Consider the following 18,917-nt stretch of genomic DNA (forward strand, 5'->3'; position numbering starts at 1 on the left):
GAGATTGAACCACTAGTTGTGTTTTGCAGCAATGTCTTATACGCATATATACACATATATTCATGTGTCATATGTGTGTGAGTGAAACATGTATTCCTGCTGCTTTCTCAGTCTTCAAACATCCACACAATAGCTTTTAGGTTTTGGTGAGAAACCGTTTACAAGAAAACTCAAAGAACGTCTTTAACATTTAGCAGAAGAGGTGGTCAAAAGGAGACACTGTATATATTTGTGATTTCATTACTTCAATTTCAAGAATGTCCTCCCGGCAGTTGCACTATAAGGTGTGTAGTTCAGGAGCGTAGTCTTTCTAATGGTCGGGCCTCACTCTTCACCACAGGATGAAAGAAGCTGTAAGATTCCAGATGCCGATTTCACCGTTCAATGTCCTTACTATTTATACATCTACTTCATCAATTCTAATTCCACAGCACTGGAATAAACAGCAAAGCACTACTGTGATGACAACGTAGTCCTTATGAAGCACTGAGATTAGCAGTAGCTGCACCGTTCTGACGGCCTGGTGTAATCACCCCCTGCTTCATTCAGTCCGGTCTGCTGGTAGCGAACAATGACTTGGGTGCCAAAAAGGGTGCAATACTAGATTTGTGACAGCGGATAGTGGGAGCTCTCCTGGTTTCAGTGAGACCCACATCACGTCTGGCTCAGTCAGCATGCGCTCCACCCCAGTAGATGAGCTCGGGCTGTTCTCTCACATCAACCTGGAAAAAGCTTTTCTTTAAACAACCTAGCTTTGTGCAAAGGGACCTGCATAGTTTTGGTCATATAAAGTGGAGCCACCAGGTGCTTTGACTTCCAAAAGGAATAATCAACCGAATCACGTTAAAATGCCAGATCATTAAAAACAGACGCAAGTAGCAACCAAATCTAAATAAGAGCAGAGAATCCAGGACTGCCAGCCTACATATGAATGATATAGTTTCTTAGTACTGACCATATGCCATTCAAACCTAAACAAATTTAAACAGAGTAAAGTCATGAGTGTTTACAGTTATATTATAAAACATACACACAGTAAAAGGAAGAGACAAACTGAGAATATTTACATATATAACAAAAACAAATCATTGTGCCAGTAGGGGAAGAACTCCCTCCTGTCAACATCCGTGTGATGCTTCCATAGCCTACACACATAAAGTCCTATATTCACTGTGTCAACAGCCCAGTGAATGAGCCCTCTGACGGCATCTGTCACTCACACTGTGTGTGTTTGAACGGCTGTGAAAAGGGTCAGAGACAAATTTCTGCTCTACAAAAATGACAATGATAAGAATAATGCACACGATTGCCCATTGTGATGGTGATGACAGTGTATGGCGCCTTAGGTCGGTTTGTTGAATGTTTGATGGGAGTAATGGTTCCTATGATGTCAACCTCGTCGTCCAAGGTTTACCTCCTGTCCATTACTGGTTTCCATGGGGTCTTCTTTGAAGTTTTCACACTGTTCCATCACTTTGCTGAAACATTCAATGTAGACAAGTCAAGGGTTAGGTTCTGTCCACTTCTTAAACAGTCCATTGTATGCCTGTGCTGAAATGGTTTCTCGGCTCACTTGTAGTAAGAACAAACAGGGAACAACAGTCTCTGGTGAGAGTAGATTAAATCTATCTATGTTTTATAGGGAAAGGATTAGAGAAAGTGGCCTACTTGAAGTTAACACATCATTCCCACACTACAGGCAATGTCAGGACCTACATGTGTAATGCTGCCTGAAATCTTTTCTAAGCAGCATGCCACACAATCGGTTGGTTCTGTGTGTGCTGACAGGAAGGTGTTGGTAAGTTACACCAGTGTTACATCTAGCCATTCCAAGACTCATTTGTATTACTGAAGTCATGTGTGGCCTTACCCCTTAATAGAAGGGATTCCAGGCCTGGCTACTGACAACTTCATTTGGCTAAATACTTGCAATATCTCTTTATTAAGTGCAACAGACAAACGATAAACCAGGAAAGCTAGTTCTTGTGCTGCTACTGCATCTGTGAATCAACCATCAGCTGCAGAATTGATCTTGGCTGATAAAAAGGATGCATTCAAACACAACATGAAGTCTCACCTGGCCATGTCCTTTGTCTCTGGCTTTGAGCTTTCCAACTCCAGAACTTTCTCTAGAAGAATTACTCCTCCTTCCTTTATCAGAAGAGGACAATACTTGCTTGCTGTGGAGCAAAAATACATGTAAAGAGATATTAGGCATCAGCAGTAAGGAACTGTAGTGTGTGTAGATGAATAAATGTATAATCAGGTGGAACGTGTACATGTCTATTATTATAGAAATACAAATATTTGTATTATCAACTAGCTGTATATGAAAAACAAGTTGTGTCCATGCCAGTAGGTGAGAGCACCTGTGACGATGTAGACACTGAGCACAGTGGATACTCACGGTAAACTGACACCAGGTTGAAGAGCGCCCACGTGGCCCAGTGCTGACTGACGGGAGCGATGCTCTGAGGCAGCAGCCGCAGGATAGGCTCGAATGACCTGAGAGACCAACGGTAAACTCAACATTCAAGATGGAGGAAAACCACAACTTCCGTGTAGTATTTACTGATTGTTACCCATATACACACGTGATGTGTGATATATTCATACAAAGTCTATGCGCAGACGAGACTCGAGTGACGCAAATTTGCGGTGCATTATATGGTTGCAACAAGATACAACCATATGTGCCTGCACTGAATATTGTACATTGTAGTGTAGGGTAATTGAATTGTTTAACAACAAAGCTGCTACTGAATATCCACTTAAGATTTGTAGCCTGATAGAAGTAATATCACATGCTTTTTTATCACATGTTTACTCAATAATAATGTGTAATTAACTATTTAATGTGGCTCTTAAATGATGTGCTTGAGCTCAGTGTTTTGCCATGGGCTATCAAACGGGCTAACGGCTAGCATCATGTACCGCTGGAAGCAGTGGTCATCCAGACGCAGTCCCTGTAGAAGTTTGTCTGCGCCTACGGAATCTATTTAGTATTAAAACAAAAGAGCATTTGGTGGTCCGAAGTGAGTTGGACTTCCCGAAACAAGGACAGAGTGTCTTTATCTTCCATGGTTGATGTAGAGGAAAAAAGATGGCGGAAAGTTGAAAGTTTTCTGGGCAATCTCTTCGCAGCGTCTAGCGTGAATGAGGAGATTCATGCGAATTGACCAGAAATGATCCCCCAAGTACACAGCGTTTGGTGTGAAGGCATCATTACATGTCAGAACACAGCTGCTCTAAATATAATTGAACTATTTCTTCTGGAGTTTTTAATTTATAGTATTTGCTTTCATAAATCTTTATGACATGTTTTATGCATCTCATAATGCTATATAATACTTTATGAGAAGTTGATATGACAATAATAACTAATCAGATGATCACCTGTAGTTGATGTTGCGCCGTGAGGTGACGTCCCAGGTCTGAATGGCGTCCCACATCTTGTCCATCACAGTGTTTCTTAGCGGCTCTTCCATGGACCAAACCTCTGGCCCATCAAACATGATGTGTGAGAGCACCCCACATGCGTTGTAAGACACCTCGATCCCGTCAGCCTTACTGTCCAGCAGGTTACTGTCCAACACAGAACAACAAATATCAGACTATTTCTGGCAGATAACATTAAAACCCTCAGACGTTAATTTACTTTGAGCCACACTCTATATTTAGTTGTGTTTCAACTGTGTGGTTCATCGAGTTCAGTAATGGGTTATGTCTGTCAGTGCTCCAATGATATGAAGGAGCAATTGTCTTTTTATGTGGGTAGCAGGTAAAATCTTCAGCCTGTTGCCATGTAGTCGTTATGCAAAAGTATATATAATGCTCTGCATTCAAGTCTGCAGCCAAAGACAGACCCAAGATATTTCTTTAACAAAGCTTTCATCTGTTTAGCAGTTACTGTGTGTTGCAGTCAGGGCAAACACACTGCTGTGTTGGTGAGGATGTATTAACACATTGACAGATACAAGAGCTTTTTAGATGTCTAGAGGTATAATATTTAGTGGACTACAGAGTATGAGTCACAGCTAAATGTGTACCTGGAGACACCAACTGTAACACGAACAAGAACAGGTGGCACTGTGTGTGTGTGTGTGTGTGTGTGTGTGCAGGACACAATTGTATAAAAAAAAACCTCTTAAGCTCAATAAGAAATGTAAACACACATAGGCCATATATATTTATATGGACTGGTTTCATCACATAAATGTTCCCTAATATAAATATATATATGCAAGTCCCAACTATAAATACATGGCGGGACATATATTAACCATGAAATGGAAGTATTTGAGTTAATGTGTTATGTACACCCCGAAGGTCCGACTTCGTACAGAAAAAATATTTTAAAGAAAAATAGTTGATTTACTAAACGATCCAACGCACACTCTTACCTGAACACAGAGATGAACTGGGGGGTGAGCAGCTGTGGCCTCAGAGCTCTCACCTCTGCAACGTTTCCTAACAGCCCCAACATGTTGCGGTGAAGCTCCTGCTTGTCTGGAAACTCCTGGAGTAAGATCATGCAACAAGAGGAGAGCTATGTTATCACATAGTAAAACTACTGCCGTCAGCAGGATATTTCCTATCTAACGTGCAAGCATGCGGAGTGGACTGCCTGAGCATGCAGAGTGGACTGCCTGAGCATGCAGAGTGGACTGCCTGAGCATGCAGAGTGGATTGCCGGGTGCCTCACCTGTAGACACTCCAGAAAAAGACTCATGCCCCGACAGTTCAGAAACATCTGACAGTTGTCAGGTGTCTCATCAGTGATGTTCCACAGTGCGCTCCAGGCAAACTCCATCACCTGGTCACACTGAAGGGAAACAAACACACACTTCAAGACAAGGATCCAACAGGTAGACAAACAGATATAGTGCAGCATGGTTAATAGTTATAATTGTCTATTGCAAGTCTAAAACCATCCAATTTCAAGTTCAAAGATCCAGGGGGAATTAAAGAGAAACTTACCCTTCTGTCCTGTAACTTCTTCTGAATTAAATTCAACATTCTCTGTGAAGGAAGAAGTAAAAAATACTTTATCAGCCGAGAGCGGTCAGGGTGCTTTCAATTCAATCCATTTTATTTTGTAAAGCCCACAAATTGCAAATCACTACGAGGGCTTTGAAGTCTGTACACATAGAACATCCTCTCGAAACCCTTACATTAACACAGGAACAACTCTCCAAAAAAAATCTTTCAATTGCAAAATAAGGGGAGAATGGCGAAACAGCAAGACACCCACAGTCGCACTGTGGCAAACAACACATTGTTGTTGTGGACATTGTAGCTGCGGCCTGCTGCTAGACCACAAATGTACCAAGATTGTGGTGGAAAAAACTATAAACCATGTGCGCACACACTACATGTACAGTACCAGTCAAAAGTTTGTATGCACTTTCTCATTCAATTGAAATGTACCTTCAGATGTTGTGCATTCTCCATATGCTTCCTACATTACAGTATTTTATATCAGTCCTAGCGTGAGTTTGCGTAGATTTGAATCAACAGTGAACAGTGAAATATTATATAACATTAGATTGAACAAAGAACAGAACAAAGGCTGCTTTTGATACCTTATTTAGGTCTGCACACACACACACACACACACACACACACACACACACTTTTGATTCATAATTGAAATCATTTTATGACAGTAGAAGAAAGATAATCTGATAACTGTTTATCATAATCTTAAGCTCATACAGTAGTTCATCATTCCTGGGTAAGTTAGAATTAATAAATATAATATCTTGTTACCTTGACAAAGCCCATTTTCCCCACCGCCTCCTTTTGATGGTTGGCCACCTGACAGACCAAAGCATTGCAGAGGTGCACAGCGATTCTCTGGATGGACTCATCCTGCCGGGCTGGTTCCAGGATTTTCATTAGCAGCTGGTTGACCCGACTGTACTGGAACTCCACCTCCTCTGGAATACTGAAGTTACACAGAGTCAAGCAGCAGTTCCTCTGGACCTGGCGTGGGACACACAGGAGGGTTAACTGTCTGATGACCAACATGATGTAGAAATGATGACATGATTTAACGAAGCAATCTGTTAACTCCAACGCATGCGCTCTCTGTCTGCCGGTGAAAGAGTGTGAACAACTAGTGGAGCCAAAGTTCGGAAGAATACGTTGGATGCAGCGTGCGGGAGAACTGTTGACAAACCAACGCAAGAAAAAATTGGTTGGATAAAAATGGAATGGATTAAAAAAACGTGGCTGTTAGAAAGTTATTTTGTTATTATGTAATTGCTCAACCTGCATTACTGAAAGTGTTTGTTTTTCTTTGCCTGAGATTCAAAATCCAGCTTTATCCAGCTTTATTGTTTTTTGTGCTGGACCCCCCCTCACTCGAAGAGATCCTCACTACTAAACATATGCTGCTTTATGCATTATTGCTGTTGTAACTTGCTGTCGCTCAGAGTGTCTCTTATATAGTTCTATTTCTGAATGTCATTTTGACGTTTTGATACTGGTCTATAAACTGCTATAGATATTCTGTAAATGAAACCCTTAGTATTGGGTATGGAGCAGCTGTGCCCATCCAAACTCTGGCTGGATACTGTTTAGATTTGGAGCAGATACATTACCACAGAGGTGCTCCAATGCAAGTTATTCAAATGTTGCCATTTAATTAGGAATCCAAATATGAGAAAGAACGTGTGTTTGTAAAGCCACTCACAATCACTAATCGATAGTTAAGTTTGATCCCTGGCCCACGCATTTTACCCCAAATCTGTGTGTGTGTGTGTGTGTGTGTGTGTGTGAATTTTTATCGCTGCTAATGAGCAGGTGGCACTTCACACAGTAGCAAAAAAAACTCTTGGGTGCCACTTCAACAGGTACAAACATGTTTTTTTTCTCCTCTGTGTCCGGGTAAAAGTGGCCTGGTGGTTGGGCACCATTGTCTAAAGCCACTTACATTTTAATCAATTATTCAACTCTTTACATTACTTCTAATTGATTGATTGAAACCAGTTTTTAGTCTGAGGCCACAGGGTAGACTTACGGTGACCTCCTGGTACTGCTCCATTCCATTTAGGAGCACCAGAATGACCTCTCTGCGCAACCGCACACTCTGGTCACTGCGGTACTCGTTGTTGGTCAGGTAGAACAGAGCAGCGCTGCCCGTCACCTGGATGCTCTTATCATATTTATGGCACTTTAATGCAGCTATGACAAGCTGAAAGGAAAGAAGAAAGAAGGTGAGGTATAATATGGTGGCAACAGGATATCACCTCTATCCTCCTTCAAAGAAGGACCAAATCGAACTGATCATACTTGCAAAGCTCGGAGCAGTTGGCTGCAGTGCTGTATCCTGGCGATGTCGAACAGCTGATTGATGGCTCTGTGGGCTAGCTCAGGGCGAAACTCTGTGTAAGCCTCGATGGCATTCAGGACCTGGTCTTCATGCTTTGATCCAGTCACCTGAAACAGGCCGAAAACACGCTGATGTAACTCACAAAACAAAACCTGTCATTATTATTATGCAGAGAATTAATTTTTCATTTGAATCACAGAATACTGAAGCTTGTCTGCCTATAGATGTGATGCCCAAATTACCCTCATCAGTGTTGTAAACTGTAATGAACAGTACCTTATGAGCAGGGATATGAGTCACATTACAGAGGGTGGTGTCGTACAAGCCCAGAAACTGCAGCGGCCTTTTCAGCTCCTGGAAAGGATAGATGCTGCTCTTGCAAGGCTCAATGCTGAAAGAGTGGAAAAGAACTGGCTTATTAAGAATGTCGTTGTTCATCTGAAAGACAGGGCAACATTTACTCTCCAACATTCATTGTAGACTTGGTTACCCACCTTGGCCGACCCATAGCTTCTTCAAAGTGTGGAACCGTGCAGTTGTCCAGCATAATGTGACCGGAGATATCTAGTGACACCAGGTTGACCAGACGCTGTACGATGGCCGTCAGGATTTTCCTGCTCATCTTAAACTTAGAGGTCCTCCTGCTCTCCCGCGAGATGTCAAGCAGCCTGTAGAATGTAGAGCTTTATTAATGACAGTGGCGCATTCTTCTCAAAAGGTGTGGCAGTACCAACCAACAAGTCAAATTCCTTGTATGTCCGACATATTTTGGTAATGTTTCCTGAGTCCTGATATTAATATGTCACAAATATGTGCAGCGGGGCAGAGAGCACCAGAGTGACTACCCACGTTTGCCCAACTAATACACCCCCAGCTCCCCACCACTGTCAGCCTAACCGTTTGCCCGACTCTACTACCCCCCCCACCCCCCGGCCTGGCCCGACTACTGCAACGCCTCCTGAAGTTTAGGGGAAACACTGTAAAAGCACATTTCAACACTCTTTTCAAAGCTCTTAATTGACTGTGGTTCAAAATGGTCTAATACATTTATTTAATAAATAAAACTGTCAATAAAAATGTACAGAAACATATTTCCATCCATTAGTCTATCATTAAAGGACTACGTGAAAGTGCAACATTAGAGGTTGCATGTTCATGGCTACACACACTTAACAGCCTTTGACCTGACAAAGTTGATCCACTCTGTTCACACAGTGTCGTTCTGCTGCTGAGCAGCTGGAGGAAGACAGCTTCCCAAAATGATACCAGCGAGAGAGGGAGAGAGAGAGAGAGAGAGAACTCAAAGAGTAATGTTGGAAAAATAAGATGAAACTCCAGGAAACACACCGACCAATTACAAGTGTCACAATGCTACTCTGCCAATTAAATATGTGTTCTTATAAGCATCCAGGCTCCAGGGATATTTACACACATGGGGGAGAGAGAGAGGCCGAGTAGTCCGGGAATAACAGAAAAGAGAGGAAAGTGGTCAGTGAGAAGAGAACCTTTAAGCATGAGAGCAAACATTCTCACTCACCTTTGAAATGAGGACATAAACCAAAAAGCCCAACATGATCAGAATCCTAACCTATCAATTTTCTCCCCTCTGCTGTTTGCTGCTATTGAATACTACCTTATACACAGCAACCATCACCTGTAAAGTCATACAGAGAATTTGACAGCCACCTACAGCCAGCTACATTTGATCCATGCATGAATCAAATGTACATTGTAATTGATCCCTTCCAATTTTCAAACAGGCATGACCCCCTGGCAGAATATACACGGTGTAGCAAGAGCATAATGACAACTTTCACAGAGAAGCCCCTCCCACCTTACCTGAGGTTAGAGAGCTCCACCACTGTACTGACCAACTCCTCTGACAGGTCAACGTTGTAGAGCACAAGGGATGCCAGTCTATCCTTCCACTGGGTGAGAAAGGCTGTTCCCAGCAATTGCACATTAGACAGATCAAGTGAGATGAGCGACTTGAGGGGTTTGAGTAGGCTCTCAGCATCCACCTCGTCAGGCAGGCCACCTAAGTTGAGCAACCTGAGGCGGTTGAAGCCCTCGAAGTTAAAGTCTGTCTCGAGTGCTTGCCTAGAAGCAGGGCTCTCCTCATCCTCATCCTCGGTGTCTTCGTTACAGGCGAGCGGGGCGCCGCCCTTCCTGTAGAAGATGTGGCTGCAGCCGAAGAGACATAGAGAAACCAAGGTCTCCCGGAAGCAGGTCAGTGTTTTCAAGCTGCGGGACGAGAGACTATTGCAGTAGGTGAGGTGCAGCTCAATCGGGTCCTGGAGAGACAAGAAATGAATCATTAATAAACCACATTTAGAGATTGTGTTATGCTGCAATTAATTGGTAAATAGATATCTATTTGCGACTTTCAACCACTCAAAGTGCTTTGACATTGCATGTCATCATTCACACACTGATGACTGCAGCTACCATGCCAGGTGTCCCCTGCACATGAGAGTTTATCAAATCATTCGTACCCATTCAGTAGAAATAGACTGGGTAAACCCCAAGGAAATAGACATACATACATACAGCAAAGAGGAGCATGCACTATAATCTGGAAAATATCACTTGTTCACAAAATAGAGGAAGAGCTGAGAATTGGGCATCTGATCATCACAGAGCCTATCCTTCTTCTAGTTAGAAAACATTCCTTCTCACTGTTTGACAGCCGTACTGTACGGCTCTTGATAATACACTTGCACCACGCTCATCTGATTGAAGGACAACCTGCTCTAAATAACTACAACTAAGAAAACACTGAATGATCTGGACCCTGGTAAGGCCGTCAATTGGAACGTCTTGCCAACAAAACCGGACTCAACACCACCGGACTCAACACCACTCCTTCCTCTTATTAGTCCTCCATCATCAAATCTGGCTCCAACAAAAAAATAAAAATTCTTCAACGCTAAAATATTTGCAATACACAACCAGCTGGCTGTCCCATCCCCCACCACTACCACTGCTGTCAACCACGTGTTGAAAAAAACTCGACCCCGACATCCCCAACAACTACCAGCTAAATCTCCAACCTCCCGTACCTGTCCAAAGTCCTTGAGAAAGCTGTGGCATCACAACTCAAGTCCCACCTCAATCTCCATAATCTCTACAAACCCTTCCAATCCGGCTTCCGCTCAAAACACAGCATAGAAACCGCCTCACTGAAAATCACAAATGACATACTCCTCTCTGCTTACTCTGACTTCCTCACCATCCTCATTCTCCTTGACCTCAGCGCCGACTTAAACATTATCAACCACTCCATCCTCCTCTCATGTCTTCAGTAGGCAACTCCCTTGGCATAACTGGCACGGCCCTCTCCTGGTTCACCTCATATCTCTCAGACCGGCATCCATTCATTGCCCTAAACAACTGTAAATCCTCCCCAGTCACCCATGGTGTCCCCCATGGTGTCCCCTATGGTTCCGTGCTTGGTCCTCTCCTCTTCATCATTTACATCCTTCCCCTCGGACAAATCATCCATCGTCATGCTCATCCTCAACTTCCACTGCTACGCCGACGACACCAAACTCTACTTCTCCTCCAAGACATCACCGCAGTCTCCCACTCCACTGTCACTGCCTGTCTCACTGACATACAGAACTCTCAAACTCAACTGCAATAAATCTGAAATACTCATCATCGGCCCTACCACCCTCACCCACTCAGCACAGACATTCTCAGTCAACATTGATGGCTCCATCGTCCCCCCCTCCAGTCTGCTCCGCAACTTCGGTATCATCCTCGACCCCACCCTTTTTTTCCTACCCAATGCCAACCACATCACCAAGATGGCCTTCTTCCACCTCAGGAACATTGCACAGCTCAAAGCCTCCCTCTCCTCTGCCACCACCAAAACTATCCATCCCCTTAGATTCACATTGTAAAGTGTCTAATACAAAAGTATTATAATTATTATTGTTCTGTTCTACTTATAATATATTGAGGTAGATTTGGGTCTAAATGATTTATCATTTATCATAAACAAAACTGAACATTTTCAGGAGACCAAAAGGTTTAGTGTTTCTTGAAGTAAAAAAAAGATTACCATAGAAAGATTATTAGGTAAAAACAAAGAAAACTGTCAGGACTGACTAGATGACTCTGTGGTAGTAGCCTGTCAATCACAAGGTAGCCCGCCCTAAAGTTTAACTTGGTTTTAAGGTCAATTTGACTCTAATAGGACCACAAGGCTGTATTGAAGAAACCTTACAACTAGTGGATGAGGCAATGTTTAGTAAGTTAATAAACCAAGTGGGAATAAGACTCATTATCTCATAGACTTTCATACAACAGGCTGCGACGAGAGCAGTCGCCTCCTGATGGCCAGTAGAGAGAATGCAGGTTTAAGGCCATTCAGCACGGGTGTCATCTTTCAAACCCAGAGGTTACCTCAAGGCATACTCTTCTTTACAGCATTTCTTTGAGGCTCGCTGTATAAAAATGGCTTATAAGAGTGAATGTATAAAAGAGAGAAAGAGAGAGAGAGAGAGAGAGAAAGTGGGCTATGTTGTCAAGTTCACAATTCAATGATAATTCTCCATCTTCCCATTTTTAGGCAACTGTCATTTAAATAAATAATGCTACATAGTAAAAAATAATGCTTCAAATAGACAGTGTGATCAGGCCCTCAAATCCTAATCGGGGCACCTTTACGGTTTAGCCAAACAGATCTACCACCGAGTAAAACCCATGCATTGGGATAAAGACGTGCCGACAGCGTTTCGCCTTAGTTTTCATTAACAAATCAAAGGTTTGGAGAACATGACTGCTTGTGATATGCTCTCTATCTACTGTCATTTTGTCTGTGTCTACATAATTAAGTACAGCGCAATAATAGGTAGATGGGAAATGAAAACAATAAAAATGAGACAAAAAAATATAGTGCCTTAATTTTTTCTTTAGAAAGTATTATGTTTGAGATGATCCAAAGAGGTGAACTGCAAAATGAGAGCTGTAATCGGCTTATTGTGAAAACTGGTTTTTGACTAACTTTTGATGTCCCACCTGTTTTTTAATGGCCTCCAGATCTCTGTCACGTACAAAGTCTTCTCTCAGCTGTACTCTGTTCAGTCTGGTGCTTCGAGGGTCCGAAAATAGCTGAAAGAAGCTCTCCTCTGGTTCAAAGTTAATGTCTGTGTGGACCAACTCCATGTATCTGTTTGAAAAAAATGAAACAACATTGGATTTTGACCAAGAAGACTCAGAAATTGGATCAACCATCAACCAACACAGTTCCTTACGTGTTGACCAGCTTGTCGCAGATTTCACTGGGAAGGAAGATGTCCGAGCGCAGACTAAGCTTGCTCCTGAATCCCTGGTAGCACATGGACTTCCTCAGGTTCCTCAGGCAGAAGATGGTTGCCAGGGTCATGAGGCTGTCAGGGTTGTCTCCTGCTTTGGCTGCCATGTTAGCCTCTTCTCCTCCTGCTCAGACCGAGGACAGGGCAGTGCAGGGGACCTGCCATTGGACACAATAAACACCATAAACGTCTAAACTGTCCCCATGACAGTCTCACTTACGTGAGGATTAAATGGAAGCATTGAAAACGTTTCATTTTTCCACTATGTTTGACATTCGCTGCAGTAAAACGAGGACGTTTTAGGTTAATAAATATTGCTGTTATGTTAAATGTTTTGTGTGGTGCCCTTTTTCTATGTAACAAAAAATATTAGTTAATTAAAGTTACGCTAATTACATTCAAATCATTACACGCATGTTCAATGACTCTTCTGTTAATTACTAAACTAACTAAATACAAACTATTTATGTCACAACAACTTAGTGCCACAATAACCTGAGCCAATTTTGTCCCGATTAGACGACCTCTTTGCGGGCATTGCACACGCTTCGGACGGATCGCCTTCACACCTAATGTCGGTTACTCTGCCACAACTTGTGTCAACGGTTCAAACTAAATTATGGTATTTAGTTTACGCTGAAGTAATCTTGCTATTAAGCTAACGTAGTAACTTCGGATAAGCTGTTCCATAAGGTTACCGTAGCAGTGTATTAACGTTATTACGTTAACGTTAACCACACACAGCAATGAGTCCTGGGAGACACTGTTACGAAGTTAGCTAGCTTCCTAGCTAGCTACACTGTACAATCATTTACTAACGATAAATAGCCACTTACAAACAGACAACAACTATAAACCGACTCACTCACAACTAGCGGAAATACTATAAAGCTACACTTGTTGTTTCTAGTTTAGCGTCACCTTGCCAACACGGTGTCAGCGATATAACGTTACATTACAGCCTCTAAATTAGCTTGTGGCTAACGATTACTTTCCCTTCTATGACGCTAGCTAACAGAGCTAGTGGGGCTAGCTCTAGCTAAGCCCTGTGCGTGGTGGGAGCACAGGCAACAAACTGCGGCCACCTGTCTCTTTAGCCGCTGCTTTACCTTAGCTTTCGCCAAGTCTTGATGACGGCGAGAAATTGAGTTATTATCATTAGACTTCACTCATTTGATTTTCTCTTTCGTCCGATGTCAACAAACAGACTCCTCCTCCTTCTCCTCCTCCTCCTATTTCTCCTCCTCCTCCGTCCCCTCAATCTTTTCCTCGTAGTCTTCCAATGTTGGTTATTCCATCAGTCGTCCATCCAGGTCCAATGAATATACTGCTTCAGAATATTATTACTATTTTCAAGAATGATCTTAACGTGGTCAGTTTTTAATGTAATTAGTAGCAGTTGTAGTATTACTAGTACTGTTAACGTGTAATGAAAACATGATTTATTTTCTGATTATGTATTTATTTTCTTATCAAAACCATGTAGAAGAAACCTAAATGGGTTCTAGATATTTTACACTCTCTTTGTTTGTTTGTACTTTTGTACAACTGTGTGCCAAACCGTGACAACATGCAACATGGTTTATTCAATGATACGTTTCTGGATCTTTACTTAAACAATTGAAATCCCTTCTAGATGGCCCAGACCTCAGGAGCCCTAAACCACTGGATACTTTAGAATGTGTACAATCTGTAATTTGGTTGACAACAATTTGCACCACTAAAGAATAATAACAAAGGCAGATCCTTCAATATAGCCTGATCTTGTGGTCCTCATCAATAAGGACTCAAGAGCAAATTTGCCACAGGGTATCCTCCTTAATCCAGCCATGTTCCCTGCACAAGCAAACTGGTTTGTTTATTAAGGAATCCAATCAATGTTAACCGTACAATTGTTAAACAAACAAATCATTATGTGAGGTTTTATTGCACTGCAGAATCAGAAACAGAAACATTAATTCAATTTATTTTATTTTGTTTAGCCTAAAATCACAAAATTGGCTCAGAGGGCTTTACGGTCTGCAGACAGGCACCCGCTGTCCGAAATACCCTGGCATCGGCAAAACTCCCCCAAAAAAGAAAGAAACCTTCAATGGGGAGAACAAAGGAAGAAACCTTGTGGAGAAGAGGAGTATGCAATGGATGTCATGTGTACAGAATGACCATCCACTAAACAGATGTAACCACAATCCACAAACACATTTGAGGATCACAATCACAAAGACTTTGGGAAAGAAGCAAAGTCAGTAATGTGGGTATATGATGAGTAATAGTAATGTGATTAATAATAATAATAATAATAATGATAGTGATAGCAGAAGCAGTTGTCAGCGGGCCATGGCAGGAGACCGGCACAAGGTCCAAATAGAACCAGGAACCATGGAAACCTGTGAGGAGAGAAGGGGGCTCTGTGTGGTAGAAACAAAATGACTGATGTACATTAATGTTGCCGGGAGGGACTAATGATATCAGACGGTCATATCACAAATAGGGTACGTGTAGTCATCGCTTTGGGTTTCTAGGCATGCAGTGGCACTGCAGCTATTGAGTGAGGATTGACCCGTGGCCAGTTTCAAAGATCTCAACAACTACTGTCCCGATGTTTGAGCCTGCCCCTGGCATGCTTCATTATCTTGAAAAAGGTCCACCTGTTGTGGCACTGAACACAGCTTCGAGCATCACAAGGCGTGTACTTTCTACACAGTGCCGCTGCCTAGCGGCGTGACTACAAATCACAGTCAGTGTTTCACATTCAGCTTTAAGTGGTCGATTATGGTCTATTTATAACGGCACGCTGATTCAAATGCATCCTGTGCAAGTATTCAATGTAACGTCATGTTTATGAAAGCTGGCCTGGCTGCAGACATGTGAGCCCCTACGACTGTGGACAGTGGCTGCATCGTTGTTGTGAAGACGGAAGTGACAAGAGGACTTCCCTCTGGACATTTCTTCAGTCTTTTCTGGGGACAGCAAAAGGATTACACCGCCGCCTGACGACACACCATCCGTCATGTCATCCGCGTACAAAAACAGGTGGGACACAGTACGTCTTTGTCTCTGGATGAGACGCAGGACACGCGCCAACCTTACATCCTTCATAGCAGCAGCTAGCAGCCGATCCGCAGACGGAGAACAACTTCGGTCCACATAGCACATCAGAAGCTCTGGCTAGACCAACATGGCAAAACATTCCGTGCGTGGTTGTTGGTGACGTCTATGGCACATAGTTCGAGAACAAAGCGACCCCTTCGCACTTTACCAGTTAACACGTATAACGTTAGCAACTTCATCGATTCTAGTTGCTATGCTAGCTCCTGGTTAGCACGTCAGCTGACACACTACGTTAACAGATAACGTTACTTCCTTCTAGCCCTGACTGGCTAACCGTTAGCTATTAGCTACTCAGCTACCTGTTAGCAACATTTGCTGACACTATAAGGGAGAAAATATATGCTGCTTAATTGCAGTAATTTGTCATCCTGATGTTGAAAATAGTTTAAGAAAAACAATTCGTCAAACCTTGGATAAGGTCCTTGTGCTCGATTTAGAATAACTAGCGGTACTTTCATAATTTCTCTCATCTCGTTTTTTCTCTGCCTGAATTAATTTTAAACAACATTGCATTTGAATATAAAAATAGGCAACAATGGTTTATTCTTAATGCTACACTTTCACCTCACCCGTGGAAAGAAAAGATTAAGCATACCAACCAAAATGTAAAACTGTTCTTTTAAAGTTCTCGTCCCAAAGGTTTTAGGAATCAATATAAGAGTGCACTTTGTGTTTGTGATATATGAAGCATTTTGTCACTGCGCAGTCATTCAGACGTACCGATGGTTCGGACCATGTCTCCTTTCTTATTTCAGAATCCTGGAATTCAAAGAAACCTTGAGTGAAGAAAACATTAACCTGAAGACCCTGAGGGAGCTGTGCTTCAATGGTAACTGTCCCACCTGGAGCTTCTGTGTGCTCAAACTCTTCTGTTTGTGTTAGATTTTATTGTCCTCTTCTTTCATCAACTCAGGAATCCCATTTGAAGGGGGCATCCGGGCACTTTGCTGGAAAGTAAGTTGTGTTGTTTATTAAACTTCTGTGCGTGACACATCGGCCCTCATGCGACAACATTTCCCAACATCCCAAACCGTTTGCAGGTTTTGTCTTAAGGTCTGAACTTGAACTTGAACTGAGCTTTACTACAGCAATCAAAACTAAGCTGGTGACCTAACTGCACCTGATGAATGCTCCATGATGCATCATCAGTAACGTATTCAAACTGTTATATACCTGCATCTCCATCTGGGGCCAAAGGTCCTCCACAAAGCATATCGTATCGCAGGGTTTCAGTTAACTAGTGAAGAGGAGAGTGTCATATGGACCAGCAAATCATTCAAAATTGTGGAATAACTGTTGAATGTGAGAAGGTGAAAATTGTATGAGTGAAAGCAAAGCGACCCGATCGCATGTATCGAGTTCTGACATGAAGAGGAGGAAGCTCATTATCCACCCGCACTCTCTCATCTCATATTCCATACTCCCACCTGCTTTCAGGAGGTCTCATGTGGCTACTCATACAGCTTCCTCTTTCATTCTATATATTCTACATGAATAAACTGTCTTTGATGCCGGCTATAGCTTAAATTATAGCAGACGCTGACTCGTGATTATTTTACTCTCTTTTCAGATCCTTCTCAATTATCTGCCTTCTGATCAGACATTATGGGAGTCTTTTCTCAAAAAGCAGAGGTAAGAAGAGCACGCTGATCAAATAAAGTATCAATCAGCACAGCTGGTGACAGAAGCTAATGCCGTTGTTTCTTTGTTTAAATCACTCTTCTCTTTCTCATTAAGATTTTAGAAATTGTGTTGACTAACAGGAGGTGATGTATATAGATGTTACATTACAGCCTCTAAATTAGCTTGTGGCTAACGATTACTTTCCCTTCTATGACGCTAGCTAACAGAGCTAGTGGGGCTAGCTCTAGCTAAGCCCTGTGCGTGGTGGGAGCACAGGCAACAAACTGCGGCCACCTGTCTCTTTAGCCGCTGCTTTACCTTAGCTTTCGCCAAGTCTTGATGACGGCGAGAAATTGAGTTATTATCATTAGACTTCACTCATTTGATTTTCTCTTTCGTCCGATGTCAACAAACAGACTCCTCCTCCTTCTCCTCCTCCTCCTATTTCTCCTCCTCCTCCGTCCCCTCAATCTTTTCCTCGTAGTCTTCCAATGTTGGTTATTCCATCAGTCGTCCATCCAGGTCCAATGAATATACTGCTTCAGAATATTATTACTATTTTCAAGAATGATCTTAACGTGGTCAGTTTTTAATGTAATTAGTAGCAGTTGTAGTATTACTAGTACTGTTAACGTGTAATGAAAACATGATTTATTTTCTGATTATGTATTTATTTTCTTATCAAAACCATGTAGAAGAAACCTAAATGGGTTCTAGATATTTTACACTCTCTTTGTTTGTTTGTACTTTTGTACAACTGTGTGCCAAACCGTGACAACATGCAACATGGTTTATTCAATGATACGTTTCTGGATCTTTACTTAAACAATTGAAATCCCTTCTAGATGGCCCAGACCTCAGGAGCCCTAAACCACTGGATACTTTAGAATGTGTACAATCTGTAATTTGGTTGACAACAATTTGCACCACTAAAGAATAATAACAAAGGCAGATCCTTCAATATAGCCTGATCTTGTGGTCCTCATCAATAAGGACTCAAGAGCAAATTTGCCACAGGGTATCCTCCTTAATCCAGCCATGTTCCCTGCACAAGCAAACTGGTTTGTTTATTAAGGAATCCAATCAATGTTAACCGTACAATTGTTAAACAAACAAATCATTATGTGAGGTTTTATTGCACTGCAGAATCAGAAACAGAAACATTAATTCAATTTATTTTATTTTGTTTAGCCTAAAATCACAAAATTGGCTCAGAGGGCTTTACGGTCTGCAGACAGGCACCCGCTGTCCGAAATACCCTGGCATCGGCAAAACTCCCCCAAAAAAGAAAGAAACCTTCAATGGGGAGAACAAAGGAAGAAACCTTGTGGAGAAGAGGAGTATGCAATGGATGTCATGTGTACAGAATGACCATCCACTAAACAGATGTAACCACAATCCACAAACACATTTGAGGATCACAATCACAAAGACTTTGGGAAAGAAGCAAAGTCAGTAATGTGGGTATATGATGAGTAATAGTAATGTGATTAATAATAATAATAATAATAATGATAGTG

The 18,917-nt window shown here is 42.1% G+C and overlaps 1 protein-coding gene and 1 long non-coding RNA gene across 3 annotated transcripts; one reads left to right on the top strand and one right to left on the bottom strand.

Moving 5' to 3' along the window:
- Positions 1–999: 999 nt before the first annotated feature.
- On the bottom strand, positions 1,000–13,896 carry zer1 (zyg-11 related, cell cycle regulator). Of its 2 annotated transcripts, none has more exons than XM_037485026.2 (16): positions 13,773–13,896; positions 12,604–12,821; positions 12,368–12,518; positions 9,179–9,633; positions 7,834–8,007; positions 7,616–7,730; positions 7,300–7,446; positions 7,028–7,201; positions 5,773–5,988; positions 4,981–5,022; positions 4,706–4,825; positions 4,404–4,519; positions 3,397–3,585; positions 2,408–2,505; positions 2,078–2,180; positions 1,000–1,478 (listed from the first exon to the last, which is right to left on the bottom strand). In XM_037485026.2, exons 2-16 carry the CDS (start codon positions 12,768–12,770, stop codon positions 1,391–1,393), a joined length of 2,355 nt encoding a protein of 784 aa, XP_037340923.2. In that variant the 5' UTR covers positions 12,771–12,821; positions 13,773–13,896; the 3' UTR covers positions 1,000–1,390. The 2 variants fall into 2 exon arrangements, with proteins under 2 accessions (XP_037340923.2, XP_062414805.1); XM_062558821.1 differs by lacking the exon at positions 13,773–13,896 and adding an exon at positions 13,159–13,747.
- A 1,486-nt stretch (positions 13,897–15,382) lies between these two features.
- On the top strand, positions 15,383–17,468 carry LOC134107212 (uncharacterized). The gene is made up of 4 exons (XR_009942703.1): positions 15,383–15,696; positions 16,530–16,603; positions 16,688–16,728; positions 17,345–17,468. It is a non-coding gene; the product is annotated as an uncharacterized LOC134107212 (long non-coding RNA).
- Positions 17,469–18,917: the final 1,449 nt, after the last annotated feature.

Source organism: Pungitius pungitius, chromosome 18 (assembly GCF_949316345.1).
Source record: "Pungitius pungitius chromosome 18, fPunPun2.1, whole genome shotgun sequence".
NCBI lineage: Eukaryota > Metazoa > Chordata > Actinopteri > Perciformes > Gasterosteidae > Pungitius > Pungitius pungitius.

What these genes read in the sequence shown, in the direction of transcription:
- zer1 (XM_037485026.2), bottom strand. Translation starts at nt 12,770, where the DNA reads ATGGCAGCCAAAGCAGGAGACAACCCTGACAGCCTCATGACCCTGGCA. An exon ending in TTTTTCTGGAGTGTCTACAG is followed by an intron (nt 4,520 to 4,705) that starts GTGAGGCACCCG and finishes ATCTTACTCCAG; the next exon opens with GAGTTTCCAGACAAGCAGGA. An exon ending in GAGACAAAGGACATGGCCAG is followed by an intron (nt 1,479 to 2,077) that starts GTGAGACTTCAT and finishes TGAATGTTTCAG; the next exon opens with CAAAGTGATGGAACAGTGTG.